General features: G+C 49.8%; 2 protein-coding genes across 2 annotated transcripts in view; one reads left to right on the top strand and one right to left on the bottom strand.

Moving 5' to 3' along the window:
- LOC128123796 (solute carrier family 22 member 11-like) overlaps positions 1–24,476 on the bottom strand; it is a 51,512-nt gene extending 27,036 nt beyond the window's left edge. Inside the window, 11 exon segments of the mRNA XM_052760102.1 lie at positions 5,132–5,238; positions 5,241–5,340; positions 5,879–5,987; positions 8,369–8,583; positions 10,172–10,254; positions 12,409–12,568; positions 18,144–18,312; positions 18,401–18,555; positions 19,656–19,759; positions 21,726–22,034; positions 22,036–24,476. Of these exon segments, the coding sequence (XP_052616062.1) occupies positions 5,132–5,238; positions 5,241–5,340; positions 5,879–5,987; positions 8,369–8,583; positions 10,172–10,254; positions 12,409–12,568; positions 18,144–18,312; positions 18,401–18,555; positions 19,656–19,759; positions 21,726–22,034; positions 22,036–22,119 (1,595 nt within the window). The 5' untranslated portion in view covers positions 22,120–24,476.
- Positions 18,880–19,445, top strand: LOC128125442 (eukaryotic translation initiation factor 1-like). The gene has a single exon (XM_052762871.1). The coding sequence runs from the start codon at positions 18,937–18,939 to the stop codon at positions 19,276–19,278; it is 342 nt and encodes a 113-aa protein (XP_052618831.1). The 5' UTR covers positions 18,880–18,936; the 3' UTR covers positions 19,279–19,445.
- Positions 24,477–25,621: the final 1,145 nt, after the last annotated feature.

The following is a 25,621-nucleotide window of genomic DNA, read 5'->3' as shown; positions in this document are numbered from 1 at the left end:
CATTTCTATTTTTTAAGGAACTTGTTAGTTGCTGGGCAGTAGTGATACATGCCTTTAATCCCAGTGCTCAGAAAACAGAGGCAGGTAGATCTCTGTGAGTTCAAGGCCAGTCTGGTTTACAGAGAAAGTTCCAGGACAGCCAGGGCTACATAGTGAGACCCTATCTTGAAAAATGACAAAAAAAGAAAAGAAAGAAACTTGTTAGTTTCAGTTTTGTATCAAATTTATTGGTAAAAGGTTGCTCATAACTGTTTGTGCTGTCTGTAGGGTTTGTACTGTTACCTCATCTCTTATTGCGACATTGTCAATGTTCACCATCATTTGTATAACTAGAGGTTTTTAATTTTGTTGATCATTCTAAAGAACAGACTTCAGGTTTCAGTGGTTTTCCTTCTTGTTTTTCTTCATCATTTCCTTTGTGTTAGCTAAATTCATTTTAAAAAAATGTTCTAGTCTTTCTCTCTTTTTTCATTCTTTCTTACAGGGTCTCACTATACAGCCCTGGCTGGCTTGGAATTTGCTATGTAGATGAAGCTTGACTTGAACTCACAGAGATCCACCTACCCCAGTCTTCTGGGTGCTGGAATTAAGGGCATGGTCACTATACCCATATATACTAGATATCTTTTTGTTACTGGTTTTTTAAAAAAGATTTATTTCTGGTGTATGTATGTGCAGATGTATATGCCTATGTGTGTGTGTGGAGACCAGAAAGGGCTATCAGGTGTCCTCTGTCACCCTCTGCCTGCTCCTTGGAGGCAAGCTGTTGCCCTGAACCTGGGGCTCATGTTTTCTTGGCCAGGCTGGAAGCCAGCAAGCACAGCCATCCTCCTGACTCCACCTCCCTTGGAGCGGGGGTGGGGGGGGTGGGGGTTGAGGTGTGCAAAAGACACCTGGTTTGTTATGTGGGATCTGAACTCTGGTCTTCACGATCATGCAATGGGCATTCCAATTCTTGTTACTTATTTCTAATTTAATTTAACTCCAGGATGCCACCCAAACATTCCTTTGAAGATTTGAGTCCTTTAAAAATGTATTCTAATGATAAATAAGGCTGGGGACTGATAGGGGCTCTTTGTGGTTGTGGAGGCAGAAGATGTATATGGTCATTCTAAAATTCATTTGTGTGTATGTATGTGTGTAGGCATGCACACTGTGGTGTGTGTGTGTGTGTGTGTGTGTGTGTGTGTGTGTGTGTGTGAGAGAGAGAGAGAGAGAGAGAGAGAGGACTTTTTAGAGTCAGTTCTTTCCTTCTACCCACCATGTGTGTCCTGAGGACCAAACTCAGGTCATCAGGTGGTAACAAGAACCTGTACCTGCTGAGCCATCTTGCCAGCTCAGTGTGGATATTTTCATGAACCCTGGGAGGGTTTTAAGTAGAGAGGATTGGGTTTGAATTCTGTTTCTTCTTCCCCATCTCCTCCACCTCCATCCCCAGGTCTCATTCAAGGCCAGGCTAACCCGGAACTCACTACGTGTCTAAGACTGGCCTCTGATTTACAGTAATCCTAACTCAGACTCCTAGTCGCTGGGATTACAAATGCATGCCATCACACTCTCTTGAACTGTGTTTCCTAAGTGTTGTGGCTGGTGTGTGTGTGTGTGTGTGTGTGTGTGTGTGTGTGTGTGTGTGTGTGTGTTTGGGGGTAGAGTGTACTACGTGGATGTCAGGGACCAGTTCACATTCTGAGCAGCATCCAGAGCCAAGGAGGAGGAGATGGATTTGGGAGATTTGAGGAAATAAAAAAGACGAGTGTGTGAGAGGGGTCCCCTCCACACTAAAGGACCAGGTGTAGTTCTTGGTGTCTTTTTTTTTTTTAATTGAAAAAAAATCTTAAGAGAAATTTATTTAAAAATAACAGTCATCTGGAACAATATTTTTTTAAACATAGTTCTTTATTGGTTCTTTGAGAATTTCACACCATGTACCCCAATCCCACTCACCTCCAAGTCCCTCCATATCTGCCCCTCATCTCTGCAGCATGCTCCCCAAGAGAATCCCCCAAAATTAATTAAAAACAAACAAACAATCCGCCTTGCTCCTCCACCTTTCCAACACCTCTTCACTCATCCTAGTGCCCTCGGGAGCTGCCTTGTGTCACGCAGTACCCCCCTTTTGTTCAATCAGCTCCACCCGCAAAATGGTCTGGTTCAAGGTCTCTGACCTCCGGTGCACCATCACTAAACTCTCACCAAAACCCCTCCCAGGTATTCTGCTGTTGCCCAGAGTCATGGAGAGCCGGTGGTTAGCTTTCTGCAGGACCAGTCCCTTAATGAACTCCAGCAGGTCATAGCCAGGGTAGATGTTAGGGTGGGCAACCCCAAGGCCCAGGATGTGGGTCTGTAGGTAGCTAAGTTGGTCAGTCCGGGCCACTGGGACCACCCCCATCAGCTGAGCAGCGGGTAGAGCCAGCTCTCCTAGACCAATGTCATGGGGCCAGCTCTCCCACGCCCATGGTAAGGGTTGGGGCCATCTCTCCTGAGTGTGTGGGTGGGTGGGTGGAGGGTAGTTCTCCCATGGAGGGGCAGATCCAGCTCTTCTACTGCAGTATACAACGAGGGGCAGGGCCAGCTATCCCAGGGCCAGTGAGGGGCAGGGCCAGCTTTCCCCGGGCCAGTGAGGGGCAGGGCCAGCTATCCCAGGGCCAGTGAGGGGCAGGGCCAGCTATCCCAGGGCCAGTGAAGGGCAGGGACAATTCAGCCTGGCCCTCGGATTTCAATATGCATGGTTTCTGTGACCCCTGTGGAAACACAGGCCATGGACATTATCACAGACACCAGCTGCAACAGGAACATGGACCCAGATGTGGCTCTCGGTCACAGCTCAGCCCAGACATCACCATGGCCCCCCGATAGCAACACAGGCCACCCAGATCAGTATGGCAGGCCCTCGGACACCGACATGGTATCAGGTGGCTGTTCAGACCCATGAATCCAGACATGGCCCTGGCAGCAGCTCAGGCTGGATGTCATCATGTCCCCTGGTGGCAGCACAAACCACTCAGATCAACATGGCCCAGAGGCGTTAAATTGAGTGTGGTGGTAAAAGTTTGTGATCCCAGCAGCTCGGAGGCTGAGGGAGGAAAACTGTCTGAAACTCAAGGTCAGGTTGATGGAAATCGTGAGCTCCAGGCCAGCCAGGTTACACAGTGGGACTCTCACTGAAGAGACAAAAACAGTGGACTGGAGAGACAGCTCAGCTCTTGGGAACCCTTGCTGCCCTTGCGGAGGATCCAGGTTTGATTCCCAGCAGCCACATGGTGATTACAACCACCCATAGCTCGATGTTCCTAGGGAATCTGATGTCTCTTTCTGGTCTCCTTGGATACCAGGCATACACACATTGCACATACGTACACGTAAGCAGAATACTCATATACATAAAATAAAAATACTACATAAATCTTTTTTTAAAAATCAGTCAATTAAATCAGCTTCCCTGCCTTTCAGCTGGGAGTCCTCAGATGAGCGACATACCCTTTCTGAGCTGCAGTTCCCTTAACAGTGAAATTGGACAGCTATACGACTGCTTTGAGAGGATGCTATAGTAAGACAATATGTGCCAAAACCAAAAACAAACAAAATGCCAGTGGTGGTGGCGCACACCTTTAATCCTAACACTTGGGAGGCAGAGCCAGGCGGATCTCTGTGAGTTCAAGGCCAGCCTGGTCTATAGGGAGAGAGTTCCAGGACAGCCAGGGCTACACAGAGAAACCCTGTCTGCAAAAATAAAAAGACAATAAGTGGGCTGCAAATGTAGTTTAGAGATGAGATGCTGGTCTAGCACGAATGAGGGCAAGTGAGGGCATAGCTTCCAGCCCCAGCACTGAATAAAAAAGAGGAGGGGCTTACTAAGTAGCAAAGTGCCAGCTGCTTGACAACAGGAGAGCCCCCCCCGCCCCCAGGGCCTGATCACCAAGGATACAGGAGCTGAAGGGAGAGTCAGTCCAGTGAGAGCCTCGAACTGAAACTCCAGACAATCATTTAATCCTGAAGTTGAGTGTGAGTGAAGCCAGTGCGCATGCGCTCTCTCTGTTTCTCGCTCCCTCTCCCTCTCCCTCTCCCTCCCTCCCTCCCTCCCTCCCACCCTCTCTCTCTGTGTACACATGTATGAGCATGAGTGTGGAGGCCAGAGGTCAACCTTGAGTATCATTCTTCAGGTGGTGGTCATTTTATTTTTGTTTTTGTTTTTTTAATCTCACTAAATAGCCCTGTTGGCCTGGAACTCCGAGACCCACTCGCCTCTTCTTCAATCCCAGGTATTAAAGGCGTATGCCACCACGTCCATCTACCTTGTTTTTTGAGACATGATCTCTCACTGGCCTGGAGCTTGCCAAGTATGCCAGACTGGCTAGCTAGGGAACCTTGGGATCTGCTTGTGTCTACCTTTTCGATACTGGGATGATAAGGGCATATCAACATGCCTACTTTTTTCCTCCCACGGGTTCTGGGGACTGAACTTAGGCCTTCAGGCTTGTAAGGCAAACCCTTCACCCATCGAACTGTCTCCCCAGGCCTGGTGGTCTTCCCTCTAGCCCCCATTCCACATCTGAGGACGCAGAGGCGAAGGAGATGCTGGTTATAGGAAGTAGTTGGGAGTTCTCATTTCCTTCCCTGCTCAGGAGCATCGTATCAGATGTCAGGATGGGTGACTGGAGTTCTACCAAAGAACTCAGCTCTTCTCCCTCTGAGCCAGGAATTCACAGGAACTTGGGGCTAGGACATCAGAGACCATTGATGTCTTCCTGTGCCAGTTTTGGCCAGAGAGGTTCTGTAACTTGTCCACACAGGTGGGCATTCAGTCTGTGCCCCCATCCACACCATTTTCCTGACTAAGCTACAGGCATCACCTCCCTGGGAGACCTTGGGCCTGTAGCCTTGCTTCCCTGAGCCTTCCTCATCCTGGAGATGGAAACAGTCACCACCGTCACAGGGCAGTCAGAACTTCAGTGGCTTCAGGGGCACAAGTCCTGAAAGTAGCTGTCTGTCCCTGCAGCCCCGATCATCTCTCTTCAGTCCAAGAGGAAGCCTGACCCAGCCCAGGTGACCCAGCCCAGGTGACCCAGCCCAGGTGACCCAGCCCAGGTGACCCAGCCCAGGTGACCCAGCCCAGGTGACCCAGCGTACTCACCCGCCCTCCAAGTCCTGGATGGTGTCGGGGAGTGGAATTCCCTGGGTCTCCGGGAGGGAGAACAGGAGGACCAGGCTTGAGGCAATGGGAAAAGCTCCATAGGTGAGAGTGGTGGTATCAGGGGCAGGGTCTGGCTGGCCATCTTAATCAAGGGGCCTGTTATGGATCCTAGGCGGCCCACAGATTGCAGGAAGCCATCTGCTGTCATCCTGTGGGAGGAGAAGAGGCTCAGATACAGTTGCCACTGTGGCTGGAAGGTGGTATGGCGGGGGCCCAGGGATTCAGGAGTGGGATAGCTGGGTACAAGAGTCACTGTCTTATCTCCAGAAGCAGCCACCTCCTCCACGGAACCCACCTTGGTTTCCCCATGGATCTTCAAGGTAACTCTCTAGACACAGCATCCTCTGTGTCTCTGGGCACCTGGGGGCAGCCTCAGTGTTTACCAGGCCACTCAGCTCCCAGCTCTGAGTCTCCATATTATAGGGGAAGTCAACAGACACCATCAAAACACATTAGTGAAGGCCAGGCATGGTGTTGGTCAGAAAGCTGAAGCAGGAGGATTCCTGTGAACGGGAGGCCAGCTTGGCCTACATGGTGAGAGTTGGTCTCAAAACAGCAAACCCAGTCTCAAGCCTGGGTATCCTGGAGGCTTTAAGGGGCCCTGTCAGCGCTCCCCACTGAACCTCTGGGGGCGTCCGTCCCTGGCTCTACGACCACACCCACTCCTGGGGTCCCAACAGCACCTACCTCAGCTGTGTGGGGAAGAGCTCTGTCTTGTACACAGAGAGAGACGACAAACAGACCCCGCAACAGCCTTTCCCTAGGATGGCCAGGGCCACACGAAGAGTCTGCAGGTCTGCAGGTACAATGGCGACAGTGAGGTGGAGTCAGCAGTCCTGGGCAGAGCCAATGCGGTGCCGGGCTACCTAGCACCAGGTGAGGACACAGTGTGGCACGAGGTACCTGACCAGGGGCCAGGGAAGAAAGACAGGTGTGTTGGGGTGGTCAAACCTGGGGCAAATTCACAGTATTTCCATGACAGGGAGGCTATGCCATGCCAGGTCCATAGCAGGGCTCTGGGACGCCCAGGTGCCTACAACCTTCTTATTACCCTTTGACCTATTTGTGAGGACCCGTGGCCGCATGACAGAACCCCTAGCTGGAAGCCGAGGCTGGTTCACTCTCCTGTGAGTCTGGCTTGAACTTTGTCCCCCTGCACTGTCTGACCTGGTCTCACAGGGGCTGGAGGTACGCCTCAGTGGTACAGCACTCACCCAGCCATCCTCACTCCGGGGGCGGGGAGTCTTTTGGCTGTTGCTGTCTTTGAGACAGGGTTTCTTCGTGTAGCACAGAGCTTTGTCTGCCTCTGCATTCTGAGTATGTCTCCACTGCCTGGCTGGAAAAAGTCTTATAGAGGTCGTGGAGAGGGCTCAGTTTCACACAGTGCTTGTCTCAAAGGCATGAGGGCCTGAGCCGATCACACCCAAGTTAAAGGCTGGTGTGGTGGTGTATATTATAATTTTAGTGCTGAGGAGGTAGAGACCTGTGCCTGCTGGGGCTGGCTAGCCAGGAAGTCTAGCCTAAACACTGAATTCCAGTCCAGAGTCACTTTTGAGACAGAGAAACTCTGTCTCAAAAGATACGGACTGCTGGGCATGGTGGCCCACACCTTTAATCCAAGCACTCAGGAAGCAGAGGCAGGTGGATCTCTGTGAGTTTCAGGCCAGCCAAGGCTACATAGTGAAACCCTGTCTTTTTTTTTTTTTTTAAAAAAAAGGGGGGATATGGATAACATTTCTGGAATAACATCTGAGGTTGACCTCTGATCTCTGAACAAGCTTACATGTGTGCACACACATGTACACATGGGACAGAAAACCAAAAACTGATAGTTTTAACATGATGTTCCCTATAAGTTTGAATGTTTATTCTCAGTTGGTGGCTGTTTGTGGAGAACTAGAAGGTGTGGCCATGCTGGAGGATTATGTCCCAGGGGTGGCCTTGGAGGTTTCAAAAGCCTTCCATCGCCATCCTGTGCCCTCCCTGCTTCCTGTGTGGTTGAGATGTGAGTCCTTGGTGTTCAGCTTACAGCTGGCATGTCTTCAGCCTGCTGTCTCAGCTCTGCCCTCACGGACTGTGACCCTCTGTAACTATAAGCCACGGGAGCCCTTCCCTCTCCAAGTTGTCTTGGTTATGATGCTCTGTCACAGCAACACGTAAGTCCCAGTCAAGTATAGTCTCACCAAAAGACTTCACCTCTGAAGACTTCTCAGAGCTCTGCATACTGCCCTATTTTGGGGTGGGTGGAGGGGATTGCTGTGGCCCAGGGTCAGGCACAGGTCACCTTCTCCTTCACTCAGACCCTGCGGGCTGCCAGCAGGGGCATCTCTCTGCATTCCTCCTGGCTATTACTGTAGTGCAGGACACAGGTCCCTTTCCCCAGTCTCCAGCTGAGCCTTGAGAGGGGCAACGGGAGGGTATCAGGTACTACAGCTCCATCCAGAAGAAAAAACCAACTCCTGGTCCCCAGAGCCTCCCCAGCACCGTGCGTAGGAGAGACCAGCTGCGTTAACAAGCAAGGAGACGCTGCCATGGCAGGTGTGGTGTAACACTTTCAATCCTAGCGCTTGGGAGGCAGAAGCGAGTGGAGCTCTAAGGGCCAGCCTGGTCTACATAGCAAGATTCAGGCCATCCAGTAGTGAGACTTTGTCTCAGAGGACGGGGAAGAGGAGAAAGAGAAGAAGGAGGAAGAAGAGTACCTGTTACCACTGCTGCCTGGCGTGGTGGTACTCACCTGTGATCCCAGAAGCAGGCAGGCAGGGCAGGAGGATTAGGAGTTCAAGGCGATCCAAGGCTACATGGGAGTCTGAGGCCAGCCTGAGCTACTTGAAGTCCTGTCTCCAAGCAACTGAAGCCAAAACAAGTGACAAGAAGAAACACCCGAACAGATGCAAGTCTGAAAAATCACGCACGCACGCACGCACACGCCCTTTCAGCCCACTCAGGTCCAAACCCTGGCTGTCTGTGTCACTGAGTAATTCAGGAAACTGCTTCACTTCTCTGAACCCCAGTTTCCTCCTCTGGGAAATGGTCAGGGGCTTTGTGATGGTCACAGACCAGGCAGAACTGAGGTGCCGTGGCTGTGGTTCAAGAGAAAAAAGAAGTGGCGTGGAAGGGCGTGGCGTGGCTGGGTGACAGGACTCTGCCCTGGCCTCCCTGCTCAGCCTCTTGTCTCACCTTGTGGCACCAGCGCATTGGCTGAGATGCAGAACCCCGCCAGGGCAAAGAAGCCTACCAGGGTCCTGCGGCGGCCCAGGAACCTGAGCAATGGGACGGCTGTGGCTCGGCCCAGGAAGTTCACGGCTCCAAAGAGGGTCTGCAAGAGGAAGATGTTCCCGCCCAGGCTTTGCAGGTCCAGGACCAGGCCATAATAGGACAACAATAGGGAAAAGCTGTGGGCAGAGCCAGAATCAGGTGCATGCCACCAAGGAGTGACCCCAGCCCGAAGCATCATCTCTCACTGGCTTTGTCCCAGGGAAGGTGACAGCAAAGAGGGAGCATGTTCCTCAGCCGGGGAGAGCATCCCAGGACAGAGCCACAGGAGCATGGAGGGCCTCCAGAAGGGCCACCTGGTTCCCAAGCTCCCTGACTCCTCAGTCACTCCTGAGGACAGGGTGGCCTCATCCTCCAGCTCCAAGGTGCTCGAATTTAGTAGTGGCTACAAGGTGAGGTGATTCCTCACCACTCTTAAGCCCCCAGTGGCTTTGCCCAGTAGATGTCGACAGCCTGGGTGACGGCTGCAGAGCAAAGCTTGGTGTGACAGAGGTTCCAGCTTCTCAGACTTCTGTGGACACTGACTGTGGAGGATTTAGACCGGATCCCTTCCATGGAAACCGCAGAGAGTTGTGGGTAATGGCAGGGTTAGCATTTCAAAGCCTCTGATTTGAATAACAAAAGATATTCTGTGGCCCCTGGGAGAGCCAGGAAGCCTTGAAGGTTTTTTTTTTTTTTTTTTAAAGAGGGGTGGGGATGGGGTTCAAATGTTGGCTTCCTTCTAATTTATCAAGAGAAAGAAAAAAAAAACCTAAAAATGAAATATTACCAAAAAAAGCATTTGATCCCATTCTTTGTTCAGACATAAATTATTAGTGGTTATAACGTATATGTGGCTAACTATAGTGTAAAAGACACATTATTTTCCATCGGGTTTTTTTTTTTTTTTTTTTTTTTGGTTTTGGTTTTGTGATGGGCTCATGTAGCCCAGGCTAGCCTACCACATCCATTTTTGTGTGGTGCTGGGGATTGAACTTAGAGCTTCCTGCATGATAGGCAGGCACTCCCAGCTTCAACTTAGTTTTATTGGCAACCAAATTCCAATCAAGCCTCATCTTCCCTTTTCAGATGCTCTTTGGATGTCATGCCAACTAAATTTGCTTACAGGAGATATTTGCTGATCCCTAGTGCTTCTCAAGGCAGGGCCTCTCTGTGCAAGGCATGGTGGGTAATAGATGGGGACCAGGAAGCTGCTTGGCCAGAGTTCAAGTACAGTCTCCCACTAGGAACTACTCACTCATCTGGGACCTACTTTTCCCATCTGCGAAATGGGAGCTATAAGGAGACTCTCAGCCCTTGTCACCCTCTGGGGCCTAACTGTAACCACGAGCTGTTAAGGCTGGCAAACAGCGTCCTCTTCAGCTATGGTCCATCTCCAGGCGAGTGTGGCCCTGGTCTCCTGCAGGGACTGCCATTCCAGCTGCAGGGACTGCCATTCCAGCCGCAGGGACTGCCATTCCAGCCGCAGGGACTGCCATTCCAGCTGCAGGGACTACCATTCCAGCCACAGGGACTACCATTCCAGCCGTGCCTCTCAGCTGGCTTCCAGCACACACTCATGCCCAGGTCAGCTTCTCCCTTGTCAAACCAGCCTACTAGGACTCCTGTCTCTCAGATGTCCTTGGGAGACCTGAGGGTGCTGGGTTTCCTGGACACCACCCCCATGCCCCAGCTGTGCCTCTGAGAGAGGTGACCAGCACATCATACTTCACCAATGCGATGACGCAGGTTCTCTGGAAGAGCATGGGCACACGGAACAGGTCCAGCACAGATCCCTGAGTCTCAGTTGCCTCCCTGGCCATGCTAGATGTCAGCACCTCCAGGAGGGGAGAAAACAGGAGCAGTGTTAGGGTGACAGGCCTGTGCCGTCCAGGCAGTGGTCCTCAAGTGAGTAAGATCGAGGGCTTAGCCTGGCCTGGGCCTCTGGACCTGTGACTGGGAAGGGCAGCAGAGGTCTCCTCTGGCCTCTGTGGCCTCTTCTGCAGGCCTGGCCTACTGAACTGAACAGAGGAGCAGCCACAGGTGCCTGTCAGGCACAAGAGCCCTGATGACTGGCACCCTGATGATGGCATGCCCACCCTGGCCAAGCTGGCCCCTTCTCTAAGGGCTCATTCAGTCCACTTGTACCTTGAGCCCTCATAGCCTGGCATTAACTATCTGGCCTGTTTCTGGTCGCTCCCCCTGGTACCTCCACAGAACTCTATGTCCTCTATCTTCTGCAGAATCTCCACATACTTTCTAAAAATAGCTAGCTTCAAATAACAACCTTATTTCCCCGATACATCAAGGGATCCATGAGGCAGGTGTGTGAGACACACAGGTTTAGGTCACGGATGAGACAGGTGATAATAGTAGTATTGTTATTGGTAGTGATGGTGGGGATGGCAGTGATGGCAGGGATGTGGTGATGGTGCTGATGGTAAGAGTGATGGGGATAGTGGGCCTGGTGGGCATGGCAATGATGGTGGGAATAGTAATGATGGTAGTGATGCTGGGATGGTGATGATGGTGGAGATGGCAATGATGGTGGAGGGGATGGACACAGTGGGGATGGAAGATGCTACGGGCTGCAGGAATATATTATAAGAACTCAGCTAGTTATGGCAAAGCCACTACCTGAAGGGATCAAGGAGTTCCTTCAGAGGAAGCCAAATCTCAGGGAATATTTGGTGCTATTTGGCTCATTATATATCAGCTGTCTTCTGTTATGAAAATTTTGTGTACCCTCATAACTTTCCCAACTGATTTTTTCCTAAGAACTGCTAATAGTGTGGACTGATCACTCTTTGGACATATATGTTCAAGAACATATATTTGAAGAACAGCCTCAGGAAAGGCTTCCTTCCCTCAGGCTCATCTGTTTCTCCCATTTTAGTACTGGAATCAGATATCTCCCTTAGCCACATTCTAGGACTAACAGAAATAACAGTCCAGACCACCACATGCTAGTTTCCTGATTTAAGGTAAACTCCACACAGAGACACTGCCTAGGTCAGGTGGACCTTAAATAATAGCTTCGCACAACTTAGCGCGGACCCTCCTTTCTTACAGCCTCACTAACTTCTTACCTAACCACTCCTCGGGATGTAGATGGAGCACATAAATTCCCTTTTTGATATACTAACTGATCATTAGCTCTCTGTTGACCTCCTCCTTTAACCACTCCCTTTTCAGGTTGTAAAAGAAAGCCTGACAGTCACTGCCACAGAAAAATTCTTACCTGCCTTTCTGACATTACAGGAATTCAGGCCCGGTAACCTGGCTCGAGGGGAGGTTTGTGATTGCTTGGCTATATAATTGTAAAGCTAGAGACTGGAGGAGGGATAAAGAAAATGGACTAATGAGCTTTGTGTGCATAGGTTGATTTGCCAACCTTAAGAATAGATTCTCAGCTGGTTGATAGATTCTTTCCTGGACCCTGGACAAGAGACTATTAGGTGCTGGACCCCAATAGTCCTTAACAGGTAGAGATTATGGTGATGGAGAGGGTGGTGATGATGGGGAGGGTGGGGATGATTGTGATGGTGAACATGATGATGATGGTGGATATGGTAGCGATGATGGCGGTCATGGTGATGATGATGGGGATGGTGATGATGATGGTGGTTGTGGTGATAAAGATAGCAGAAGTGATATATGTTATAGTGATAGTGTTTTGTAGAGATATTGATGGTGATATTAATGATAGTGTTTGTTGTGGTGAAGAGGAGATCCATTGTGGCAGAGGAGGTGGTTGTAGAGATGGGCTGTGGTGGTTCTAATGCTGCTGCTGAAGGTGTTGACAATGATCTTGCTTTGATTGGTGATAGCAACAGTATTCATGTAGTGATGGTGGTACTGATGGGTATATGACTTCATGTGATGATGGTGGTAGTTTATGTGATGTTCTTGGTAAACTCGATGGAGATGTTGGTGCAGTAGACAACGGAAGCTGGAGGCAATACAGATAACACCCTATTGGACATATTTTCCTGACTCACCTCTATGGTCAGCGTCTGTTTGGCTTCTTTGTGGCCATTTATCCTGGCTACCTTCTGGAGTTCCTGAAGCGCTTTTTCTGGTTGGCCTGTAGTAATCAGCCATCGTGCAGATTCTGGCAGCCACCTGTCAAAGAAGCAGGTACTTGGCTAGAACTTTGCTGTCCTGGAACACTATGGGTACTCCTGAGTTGGTTTGGAGGGGACAGTAGACAACAGAGCCCCCAACTTGATGTGACAGAGGAGCAGGAAGGTACTTTGCATCTGTCTTGTGCTGTGGGATGTCTTTCTGTATGCTGTGAATGTATGTGGCTCCCATTGGATAACAATAAAGCTGTTTTGACTTACAGCAAGAAAGTTTACAGCCAGGTGGGAAATCCAAGCAGAGACACAGAAAGAAGAGGGCAGAGTCAAGAGAGACTTGAGCTGCCACCAAAGGAGCAACAAGATGCCAGCAGACCAGTAAAATCGTGGCCATGTGGCAACACATAGATTAATAAGAATGGGTTAATTTAAGATGAAAGAGCTAGGTAGTAAGAAGTTGAAGCCATAGGTCATACAGTTCGTAATTAATATAAGCCTCTGAGTTATTATTTTATAAGCAGCTGTGGGACTGTGGGGCTGGGCTGGACCAAGAAACTTCTGGCTACAATTGGCACCCAAACATGGTAGCAAGAATTTCCACCATTACCTTAGAAAGTTTTAAAAAAGATTCTAAAGTGGAGCTTAAAACAGCTTCCTAGTTGTGTCTCTCAGGCAAGCCATGATACAGAGATACCATGGCATGTGGGCTTGAGCTACAGTATGGTGGGTTCAAGGTATGTGGGCTTGACCTACAGCATGGCAGATTCCCACCATGGTACATAGAGGTGTCCCCAAGCCATGCAGTGCACTGCATGGTGAATTTAGCTTTTGCTAGTACAGACAGAAAAAAAGGTTTCTGGGCTACATACTGCTGGATGGAGGCATAGACCCTGTTTCCCAGAGTTGGCAGTGAGCATGGCTCCCAGAGCTGGTGGTAAATGTACCTCCACCATGTTGGGATGTTGGGAAGCTGTGGCAGGGGGAGTCAACAGCTTAACAGTTTAAAATCTCTCATGGTCAGAGAAGGATTATAGATTCACAATAAGACAGATTTAGATGGAATAAAACTCTAAACGGTTTACAGTGTGTGTAAAAATGTACATAGGCTTGGAAGAGAGAGGAAAAGGAAGATAGACAGCTATATAAAGAAATAGTTTTTAAAAATAAAGTCTTTAAAGAGACAATAAAAGTTAAGCCATGTAAAGATGGAAATTACACAGAGAGTCTGGATTGTGTTGTCTTTGGGATTTTTAACTGGAGAGAGACATTTGATTTTAAAGGCTTCTGAGTTAAACCAATAAATAAATTTTAAAGGTATCTTGGCTTCAAAATTTGGGTCTAAGGATATATTGCTTTGGAAAGGAAGCTCTGTTTTTGTTTCCACAGGAAGCAAGAGGCTGTGGATTTGTTTCAGGTTAAGATGGATCAGATTTGATCAAGGGAGACCTCCTGAACCTTGACAGATGGTATCTATCAGCAAAGGTTATAGCCAGTCTTCCCAGGACTTAACCAGTATCTTGACTTTTCTCAGGATCCCCATAAGATTAATAGCAACCCCAATCAGCAGGAAGTAGCCTAGAGGATTATGCCCACATTCCTGCCCCCCAAAATGGATTATGGATGTTTGTCTTTGTTTAGAGGTTGGTTACAAATTATTATGGGTCATAGTCAATCTCTTTCTAAAAGAAGAAAGGGGGATATGATATAGAAATGTAAGATATAGATATGATAGGATAAAAGGGTAGATTGTTGAATCTACTTTTAAAAAGCAACAACTCATTTAAAATATTTTACATTGCTATAGATTATAGTTTATTGACACAAATTAAAAGTTAATTTTGTTATACTGTATGTATATTTCTACTCTTGTTTAAGGTACTATGCTTATGCAATTCACTTAAAATTGTAAAATATAATTAAGAAATACAGATTAACAGTCATCTATGATAATCAAACCTATAGTCATGCTAGTTAAGTTTTCTAGGTATACATAGCTATATTTCAATTAGGTAGGTAATCTTCAAACACTTCAAAGATCTACAAAATATGGCATATAAGATGTTTTAAGAACTTAGACTTTTCTGGACATTAAGACATGTCTGCTCCTGGCAGTACCAATCTACTTCAGAGAAGATGATGGGCATTGAAGAAACTCCATATGGAGTTCGCTTTTTTTGTGGCAAAAGTTAGCTACTGGGCAAAAAAGTGCCCTTGCCTCTACTGCTTGACAGGATGCAGTATAAAATAGACACGCAGAACCCATAGGAAGGTGATCACTGAACTTTTCAGGTTCCTGCTTCATAGAAGAAACTGCCAGACATTCTACAGGACATGGGGAGAAGCAACTAACAAACTTTGCCAGAATGAGCAGAATAGTCCTTAAAATTTCCTGCTTCATTGAAAGCTATACCAGAGACTCTAGGCCTATAGGCTGAAGATGGATGCCCCAGTGTTACAGAGGAACTTTGGATGACTGTCAGGCAGCCAGATGTTTCTGTCATTTCTAGAATTATGGAAGTTGCTTGCAATGCACTTCCTGTTTACTTAGATAATATTATATCCTTCTGGGGTCTTTGATGGAATTGAAGACTAGATAGTTATAATTATAGTTTCCCTTGGTCATGATAAAAGATAAATTAGATATAAAACTTTGGACTCACAAAAATAGGATAGGTGATAGAATATTTTCTTTAATTTTGCCAAATACAGATAGACTAGATATTGTAACTATAATTCCTGCTTGATAACTGTTTTGTTATATGTAATTTTACTATGTTAAAGTTAAAACCTTCCTTTTTGATTAGATAGAAAAGGTGAAGTGCTGAGGGATGTCTTTCTGTATGCTGTGAATATGTGTTGCTCCCATTAGATAATAAATAAAGCTGTTTTGGCCTATGGCAAGAAAGCTTATAGCCAGGTGGGAAATTCAAGCAGAGACACAGAAAGAAGAGGGCAGAGTCAAGAGAGACTTGAGCTGCCACCAAAGGAACAACAAGATGCCAGCAAACTGGTAACACCATGGCGCAACACATAGATTAATAGGATGAAAGAGCTAGATAGCAAGAAGCTGAAGCCATAGGCCATACAGTTTGTAATTAATATAAGCCTCTGTGTGTTTACTTGGTATTGAGCAACTGCGGACTGGATGGGACACAGAGAAACTTCCCTCTACAATCCTGTTAAAATAGGATTGGGCAGCTTGAATTCAGCTGAGCCCCAACACCCAGACTCCCTCCCTCTTCTTTTCTGGGCCGCCTCCACCTGGCCTCCCTTGATGCCGGGAGCTCCATGTCTAGTCTATGTAAAGACTATGGGGACACAGAAGCTGCCTCTCCAGGGACTCTGAGGTCAGTTCTGTGGTAGAAAGGCCACACGGGCTGGTGGGACGCTTCAGCAGGTAAAGGGACTTGCTCCCAAGCCTGGCCGCCTGACTTGAGTCTCTGGGACTCACACGATGAGAGGAGTTGTTCCCTGACCGCCACATACACAGTGACACACACTCACTGCCCCAGGAAGTAAATAATAAAGAAACCTAAAAGAAAGCTTGACTCACACACACACACACACACACACACACACACACACACACACACAGTGACACACACGCACTGCCCCAGGAAGTAAATAATAAAGAAACCTAAAAGAAAGCTTGACTCACACACACACACACACACACACACACACACACACACACACACACAGAGAGAGAGAGAGAGAGAGAGAGAGAGAGAGAGAGAGAGAGAGAGAGACTTAGTGTTGTTTTATTCTGATTTTTTTTGGCTTTATTTTTTATTACTGTTTAATTCCCATAAGGCAGAGATAAGTGAACCAGCCTGGTCTCCAAAGCAAGTTCCAGGAAAGGCACAAAGCTACACAGAAAAACCCTGTCTTGAAAAACCAAAAAAAAAAAAAAAAAAAAAAAAGATTAAAAAGTGAATCTAGGGCTGGAGAGATGGCTCAGTGGTTAAGAGCACTGACTGCTCTTCCAGAGGTCCTGAGTTCAATTCCCAGCAACCACATGGTGGCTCACAACCACCTGTAATGAGATCTGGTGCCCTCTTCTGGCCTGAAGGGATACATGCAGGCAGAATACTGTATACATAATAAATAAATAAATCTTAAAAAAAAAAATGTTAAAAAAAAAAAAAAGTGAATCTATAAAGCCAGCTGCTTCTCCACAACCTTAAGGGCTGCTATCCTGGGGAGCATTTCTCTGGCCAAAGACACTGAGTTTGCCTGTTTGAGGCAGTTTGGCACAGTGGCTAAGCTGGCCAAGCCAGGGGCACAGGCCTGTGGTCCTGCTGCTCAGAAGGTTGAAGCAGTAGGTTCACAAGGCCAGTCTGGGCCATGTAGTTGGTTTCAGGCCAGCTGGGGCAATTTTGTTTCAAAATAAAAAAAGTAAAAAGAAACCCAAAATATAAGTCAGTGGTACAGTGGCCCTTCAGTCTCATCCTGAATAAAAAAGTAAAAAATAGGGGCTGGAGAGATGGCTCAGAGGTTAAGAGCACCAACTGTTCTTCCAGAGGTCCTGAGTTCAATTCCCAGCACCCACATTGTAGCTCACAACCATCTGTAATGAGATCTGGCACCCTCTTCTGTATACATAATAAATAAATAAATATTTAAAAAAAAAAAGTAAAAAATAAAACAAACCTGCCTGCCCAAGTTCAAATCCTGCCTCTGGTTTTTATCAGCCTGTCTGATTTGGGACAAATGATGAACCCTCACCTGCAAACAGAGGCACTCAGTATCTTATCAGTAAATGTGTGGTCACACCTCCAGTGTCACAAACCACACTGGCTAGGTACCAAGTCCCTGTAACTTGTCATCCAGTAGCATGATACATCATCATGCCATGGCCGGCTTCTTTGTTCATCAGTGCTCGTCACAGAGTGGAAACACTATGCTGTTTTAGTTCCTGGTGTGTCTTCAGTGCCTGGAACCACATCTGGCCTGAGGCAGGAACTCAGTCCTATTTAAGAATGAATGTAGTCTTCCACACCCTACAAGTGTCTGACTGGGGCCTGGACTGACTGGTTCCAGTCTGTGGGTGCCAGAGAACCACAGTGACATTTGTTTGTATTGGTTTTCCTGTCCCTCCACACAGCCCCCACCCAAGCAAGGGTTTCCAGATGTTTGCAGGACTCTAAAAGTAACAATGACACCCACAGTCTCATCTCCAACACCGGTCCTTGCAGACTTGGATGCCAAGTGCCCTGCGAGGGTCAGGCTGGGGTCGGGGACAGTGCCGGCATGAAAGGAGGGTGGGTTAGCCCCAGCCCAGAGGACAGAAGCTGCTACCCTGCTTCTACCCCATCCCTGCCTGGTGGGACCTGGGACCTTCTCATTTTCCAAGAAAAGGTGCTAGCATTACTTGTTTCTGTTTTTAAGATCTCCTGGTTTTAAGTGTTGGTAATGTCGCCTCTCAGGTCAACACTGTGTGATCCCCACCTGGCAGGAACCACAGGCTTCTGGCCAAAGCATTCACCCAGGACTCCAAATGATGAGCGTCTTTGTCTTCCTGTGGTTCCCAGCAGGATGTGACCAGTTAGAGGGTGAGACAGGAAGACTCACTCCCTCAACGGGTCTCCCATGAAAAGAGACCCCAGTGTACTGACCAGGACAGCAGGAATATGGCGAAGAAAGGGATGGACACAGCCAGTTGGAGGTTTCGCCAGTCCCGCAAGGCCAAGGCCAGGCCTGCCAAGGCCATCTGGCCTGTGCTGTAAGCGCAGCCCAAGATCGTCATGGTAACATCCCTCCTGCGGATTGTGGTCCACTCAGCCACTGAAAGGTGATGCAGAGGCCCAGAGTGAGGTTCAGGCCCCTTCTACTCTAGGGCAAGAGGAAGAGCGAAGGCCTCCAGGGTACCTACTCAGTGTGGACTGGGCCATAATGATACCAGCCAGCCCAAAGGCACTCAGGAACCAAAGACCACAGTAGATGAAGAAGTTGGGAGCCAAGATGGCGCCAGCACCAGCCACAGCCACTTTCAGACAGCACCAGACCAGTATCGGCTTTCGCCCCAGCCTGTGAGGATGAACAAGTGGGGTGTGGGGGTGTCCCTGGGGACCCCACGCAGGGCAGGTGATACCTGCTCAAGGCCTGACAAAGGCAGACAAGTGCAGCCAGCTTTACCTTCTCAGAGCTTCTAGAAACTTCTGGAAACATGGAAGGCTTTGTTATTAAAATGCTAGTATCTTGCTCTCAGGGTCAGTACAAACTTGTGGTTGAGAATATGGCTTTGGGCCCCAGTCACTGAGCAGTCGCCGAGGACTCAGCTGCCTCCCCCTTGAGCCCCCTCGCTTCCCAACGCTCTGTCCCGTCCCCCCACCCCGTCCCTCCCTCCCTGCCCTCTCCCGCAGCCGCCTTCCGCAGGCCGTTTCCACCAAGGAAAAGGAATCGTATCATATGTCCGCCATCCAGAACCTCCACTCTTTCGACCCCTTTGCTCATGCAAGTAAGGGTGATGACCTGCTTCCTGCTGGCACTGAGGATTATATCCATATAAGAATTCAACAGAGAAACGGCAGGAAGACCCTTACTACTGTCCAAGGGATCGCTGGTGATTACGATAAAAAGAAACTAGTGAAGGCGTTTAAGAGGAAATTTGCCTGCAATGGTACTGTAATTGAGCATCCAGAATATGGAGAAGTAATTCAGCTACAGGGTGACCAGCACAAGAACATGTGCCAGTTCCTGATAGAGATTGGACTGGCTAAGGATGACCAGCTGAAGGTCCATGGGTTTTAAGTGCTTGTGACTCTCTGAAGCTTCAGTGAGGATTTCCTTGCAATGAGTAGAATTTCCCTTCTGTCCCTTGTCACAAGTTTAAAAACCTCACAGCTTGTATAATGTAATCATTTGGGGTCTGCTTTTAACTTGGACTAGTGTAACTCCTTCATGCAATAAACTGAAAAGAACCATGAAAAAAAAAAAAAAGAATATGGCTTTGGCATCAGGCATCCAGGTCTGAGTCCCCTGGGGCTCAGTGGCAACATATGGGTGACCTGAGAGGAAGCCACCTCTGTTTGTTAGGCAAACACTGGAGTTTGCCTAACACCTTCATGCCTTCTGCTCCCAGAGAGTTATTCTGTCCTGGGCGAGCCAAGAGGAGAGGAGATACTCACCGGTGGGAGAGAAATCCCCAGACAAAGGCTCCTGCCAGGGTCCCAGACATGAAGATGGCCTGGCCCAGGGGCTTCAGGCTCTGGGAGCTACACACCAGGTCCCACTGGAAGAGAGAGAAGCTGACAGTTTCCATGTTCCATGGAAGGGGTGGCTGGTGGAGGGCTGAGTGGAGGGTCTTCTGCCAGGAGCTGGTCAGCCTGGGTCCTCAAGGCCCGATCCCCACAAGGATCCCAGTGGCAGACTAGAGGAGACAGGGTTTGTGGGCACCACGGAAGCTCAGCCACTGGACACGGCCTGTCTCGCATCTGATAGCTTCATTTATTTAACAGGGACAGTGACAAGACCAGCCCACAGGACTATGTGAGGGCATGTCTAGAAGGCCAGCCTGTGGAACAGTCTGCTGAGCCAGCCTCGCTATTCTAAATGCTGACTGTGTGGAGGGGTCAGTCCCACGCTCCTGTCTATCCTGAAACCCAAGCCTACATCTGAACGTGGGTCGCCATAAGCCATCAGAAGTACAAGCCAGATGATAAAACCCTCCACTTGAGGGAAGGGTCTGGAGAGGAATATGCTTGCCACAGAAGCAGAAAGATGTGACTTCAATCTCCAGAATCCACATAAAAAGCTGAGCGTGGTGGGGTGTGCTTGTAATCCCAACATGGGGGTGGGAATAGACAGAGGACTCTCTGGCCAGGCAAGTCGGGGAGCCTGCTGTCCCAAGACAGGGAGATTCTGTCTCACAAAACAAGGTGGAGGCTGGAGAGATGGCTCAGATAGTTAAGAGCCCCTGGTGAGGACCAGCATTCAGATGCCCACCCATATAATAAGTCAGGCATCTGGAACCCCAGCTCTGAGGGGAACAGAGACAGAAGGATTCTAGGGCTTGCTTGCTTCTGGCCTAGCTGAGAAAATGTGAGGCCAGGTTCAGGGAGAGACCCTGCCTCTCAGGGACAGGCAGTGACAGAAGACACCTGACACCTTTGGACTCTTCAGGTGTGCATAGGCACTTGCACATAGACATCTACACATACCCAGACACCACACACACACACACACACACCCAGACACCACACACACACACACACACACACACACACACACACACACCCAGACACCACACACACACCCAGATACCACACACACACACACCCAGACACCACACACACACACACACACACACACACACACACACACACACACACAGACCACACACACACACACACACACACACACACACACACACACACAATTTTTTAAAAGGTGCATGGTCTAGAGGAATGACCCAAAGTTGACCTCCAGCTTCCACATGCACATACATGCATATACATATATACCTGTTCATGGACGCACTTGTGCACATACACACTCTCCCCCACCTCTCTCTCTACTTGAGCAAACTATTCCTAGATCCATCTGTGTTCCTGTACACTCCAGTTTTGTTAAAGGACTCTGCTTAGACTGTTTAGCAAGAACATCCCACTCTGTCTCGGTGAGAATCCTGGTTTAGCCAGCCGCCTCCAAAATTGCCATTTTTTTCTCCCTCTGACCCTCCCAGGCTCCTAGCTGTGACTGCGCTTTTGTCTTGAGTGGGGGCCCATCTCTTACCCCCACGGCAAGACACATCTCTACCTGAGGGTTTCACTCCCTGTGGAGAGATCAAATCTGCCTTCCCACACTGGAAAACTGGGTAACTGTTTCATGTGTTGGTGTGTGCATGGCATGTGTGTGTGGGTACATATGTGTGTGTACCGGTTGAAGCTGACAATAGATATCTTTCTGAATCACTCTTCACTTTATGGTTTGAGACAGGGCCTCTCACTGAAGCTGGAGTTCACTGATTCGGTTGGACAAGCTAGCAGGTAAGCCCCAGAGATCTTCCTGTCTCTGTCCCTTAGCACTGCCCACGTCTACCCCTTTTGAGATGGGTGCTGAGGGCTTGAATTCAGGTCTTCAGCAAGCAGTCTACCTGCAGAGCCATCTCCCCAGCCCTGCATAACACTTGAACATGTGTTTGTCATGCAAGGCTGGGGAGGAGGCAAGGTGAGCAGGCCAGCTCTGGGGACCCTTACCCTGGTTACAACGGTCGACGTGAAGGTACTGTGGTCATAGACCCAACCATCCACACATGGCTCTGTGGCGGCCTCACTCCTGTTGGCAGCTGTGGCATTGGGGTCCAGGAACTGCCACTGTGGATGGTGGAAGCGGCGGCACTGCTCAGGCTGCAGGTTGAGGCCGAGTGGGATGGAGATGGCCAAGAGGGCCTCTCGGGTCAGGTTAGTGGGCTCCTCAGAGCTGTTGTCCAGCACATGGGCCCAGCAGCGGTGGTCTGGGACAGCGGCCGAGAAATTCTCCAGAAGTATGTGAAAAGGTGCCAAGAGGGCAGGGGAGAAGCAAGGTGCAGATCTGCAGGACCTGGAAGAGTCCCACACCCCCAGCCCTGGCCAGAAGCTCCTCAAATGCCATGAGTAGAGCTGATCCTAGCCGTCGGGGAGTGCTGAGACCTGCTGGTCCTTATGGATGCCAAGTGCTCCCAAGCTCCTCCTTGCTCTGCTGGTGGAGACTGGAGTGGGGTGGGTGGGAGGATAAATGTCTCCTTGTCTTGTTTCCAGGAGTGATCACTGGAATGTCCCAACACTGTAGAGTGGACGTCAGGTAGAGAGCTTACTGGGCCAAGCTACCTGGAAGGCCGGTCTGCTACTAGGTCAGGATGGGGAGGCCTGAGCCCTCTCTGGTTTCTCTGGTACCAAGAGGGAAAAGTCAAACAGATTTTTCCAAGCTCCAGTGCAAAGGTGTTACTGAGTTACAGCCATGGAGGGACTGGTTATTGCCACTGCTTACCTGGGGGCTGTCAACGTTCAACCTCAGCCTGGGCTTCAGTTCCTGCCTCTTCTCACTCAGGGACTTTAGACCCTTTCAAACTCTTGGCATAGGGCTGTCCAATCAGAAAACCATGGGCCTCACTTGAGCCCAGCCAGCTCAGTGGCTGATGCTGACAATCGCCGGTTATGGACGTATTTACTTCTTTATCTGGGGGCATGTGTATGTGTGTGCGAATGTATGTGTAGGTCAGAGGACAGACTACAGGGTTGGTGCTCTCCCCCTGTCATACGGGTTCCAGGGATTAAACTCAGGTCCCCAGGCAAGAGCCTTTGCCCACCTAACCCTTACAGAGCTCGTTTTTTCTGAGGCTCTCTATCAGACCGGAATCTTTACGGTGGAAGCCATGGCTGTCGTTTCTTAGCATCTCTCCGAAGTCACTCAAGGGCCTGAGCAGATGTGCATGTGTGGAACTTCACCATTTCTGTTCTCACCCAAAGCCAGGCCTTCTCCCGTGTTCCCTGTGGGGATGAAGCCAGCCTGACCCGAGTGCAGCATCTGAGCTGTGCCCCGTGGTGACACCTGTCCTCTGCTCCCAGATTCACCTCCTTGTGAGCTGTGCTCTGCCCTCATTCACATCTCATAGCAGCCCAGGACAGAAATGGTGTCAACTCCCTCCAACAAGAAAACGAGGCTCAAAGAGGGCAGGCAACTTGACCAAGGTCAGTCAGGCTCAAATTCGAACCAGGCACCAAAGCCTGAGCTCTCCTGGATGTCCCAGGGGCAGTGCCTGAGTGTCCCCCAGCTGATCTGGAATACAGGATATGGGTCAGAATCTCAGCCGGCCCCAAGTCACCTCTCTGCGTACCAGAGGGAAGTGTCTGAGTAGGTTTTAGAGAGAGAGTTATGCGTGGGTGAGGACCCTGAACGTTCAGGAACCTCCCTAGAGGGCTGGGGGAGCTATGTGGGACTCCCTTGCTCTGCCTCAGCATGGGAGCTCACTGTACTGTCTGCAATAGCAGATCCAGAGAGACGGGGTAACCAGACCAGAGGAACCCATGAAAGGTGGTGGGAGAGGGGTAGGCCAGGCCCAGCCACAGGGTCTGGTACCCTGGCGTTAACCTTGAGCATGGCCTCGCCTCCCTGTCCCTCTGATTTTCAGTCTGTGAAACAGAGCAACGTTTGCAAACCTGAGCATACATCAAAGACCAGGGCTGGTCTCTCGCCGGCACTGCCCTGCCCCCAGCCTCTGGGGATTCTGCTGTGCTGAGAGTCTGGGTTCCAGGAGGCAGAAAGCCAAAGCGTGGGGGGTGGGGATTCATTTCCCTTCCAACTCCTTCCCTGCCCTTTGCCTGTCACGGACTCCTCCAGGATTTGCTAGCAGAAGGTCAAACCTCCCGGATTTGCCAGAAGGCTCTCGGAATCTCCAGCTGACTTCCACGTCCAGGCCAAAGAATTTTTAATTTGTATTTTCTGCTTTTCTAGGGCTGCTGGGGGCAGGGCGCAGTGCGGCTGCTCCACCACCACCTGGTGGTCACACCCGGGACTGCAGCACTTCCAAGCACCAGGCTGAGCTTGCCCCGTTTGGTGCCTGTCTCCTCAGGCTCCGCAAGGATGAACATGTCCCTGAGGAGAAGGCCCTTGGGAAGAAAGGCTGCCTGCTTTAGATGATGGCTGCTCTCTGGGGAGTCCCACTAAACTTGTCTGGATGAGGTGAACACCTGTTCCTCACAGAACCAGGATTGATGTTGGGTTCACTTTCCCAGCCTAGGGCTCCCATGAAGGAAACCAAAGGCTAGGCTGGCTGCCAGATGACCTTACCAGGTCCTGCCCCTTTCTTGTCTCCAAGGTGGGGTCTTTCGTTTAAAGTGGTAAGATTAAATGAGACAATGGACAAACGAACGTTTACTTGGACCACGATCACCATCTCCACCATCATCCGCCCGACCACCATCTCCACCATCACCATCTCCACCATCACCATCTCCACCACCACCACCATCTCCACCATCACCATCACCATCCCGCCACCACCACCACCATCTCCACCATCACCATCACCACCACCACCACCACCATCCCCACCACCACCATCTCCACCATCACCATCACCACCACCACCACCATCCCCACCACCACCATCTCCACCATCACCATCACCATCACCGCCACCACCACCACCATCTCCACCATCACCATCACCGCCACCACCACCACCATCTCCACCATCCCCACCACCACCATCTCCACCATCACCATCACCGCCACCACCACCACCATCTCCACCATCACCACCACCACCATCACCATCTCCACCATCCCCACCACCACCATCTCCACCATCACCATCACCGCCACCACCACCACCATCTCCACCATCACCACCACCACCATCACCACCACCACCATCATCTCCACCATCACCATCTCCACCACCACCATCTCCACCACCACCATCTCCACCATCACCATCTCCACCATCACCATCACCGCCACCACCACCACCATCCCCACCACCACCATCTCCACCATCACCATCACCGCCACCACCACCACCATCTCCACCATCACCACCACCACCATCACCACCACCACCATCATCTCCACCATCACCATCTCCACCACCACCATCTCCACCATCACCATCTCCACCATCACCATCACCACCATCACCATCTCCACCATCACCATCTCCACCACCACCATCACCATCTCCACCACCATCTCCACCACCATCACCATCTCCACCATCACCATCTCCACCATCACCATCACCATCTCCACCATCACCATCTCCACCATCACCATCATCACCATCATCACCATCTCTACCATCATCACCATAACTGCTGTCATGACTCACCATCATTACTGCAGCCATCTCCATCATCTCCACCACCATTACTATAACCATCACTACCACGGTCACCTTCACGACAGTTGTTATCACTACGGTCATCACGGCTGTTACCATCCTCATCAGCACGGCTGTAGACACCACCATTGTGCCTTTTGGCTTGCTCTTCCTTTGTCTTCGCCAGCTGAGGCTGTAACTGCAGGTCAGACCCGGCCTGGCTGTGGGGATCCTTGTTTGCCTTACCTCTGCAGCCTGTCAGAAGCCCGGCTCCTCAGAAGGCAGGGTCGGGAC

The sequence above is a fragment of the Peromyscus californicus genome, unplaced genomic scaffold (assembly GCF_007827085.1).
Source record: "Peromyscus californicus insignis strain IS unplaced genomic scaffold, ASM782708v3 Scaffold_4__1_contigs__length_199733344, whole genome shotgun sequence".
In the NCBI taxonomy this organism is placed as follows: domain Eukaryota; kingdom Metazoa; phylum Chordata; class Mammalia; order Rodentia; family Cricetidae; genus Peromyscus; species Peromyscus californicus.
This window is presented reverse-complemented; position numbering and strand designations above follow the sequence as displayed.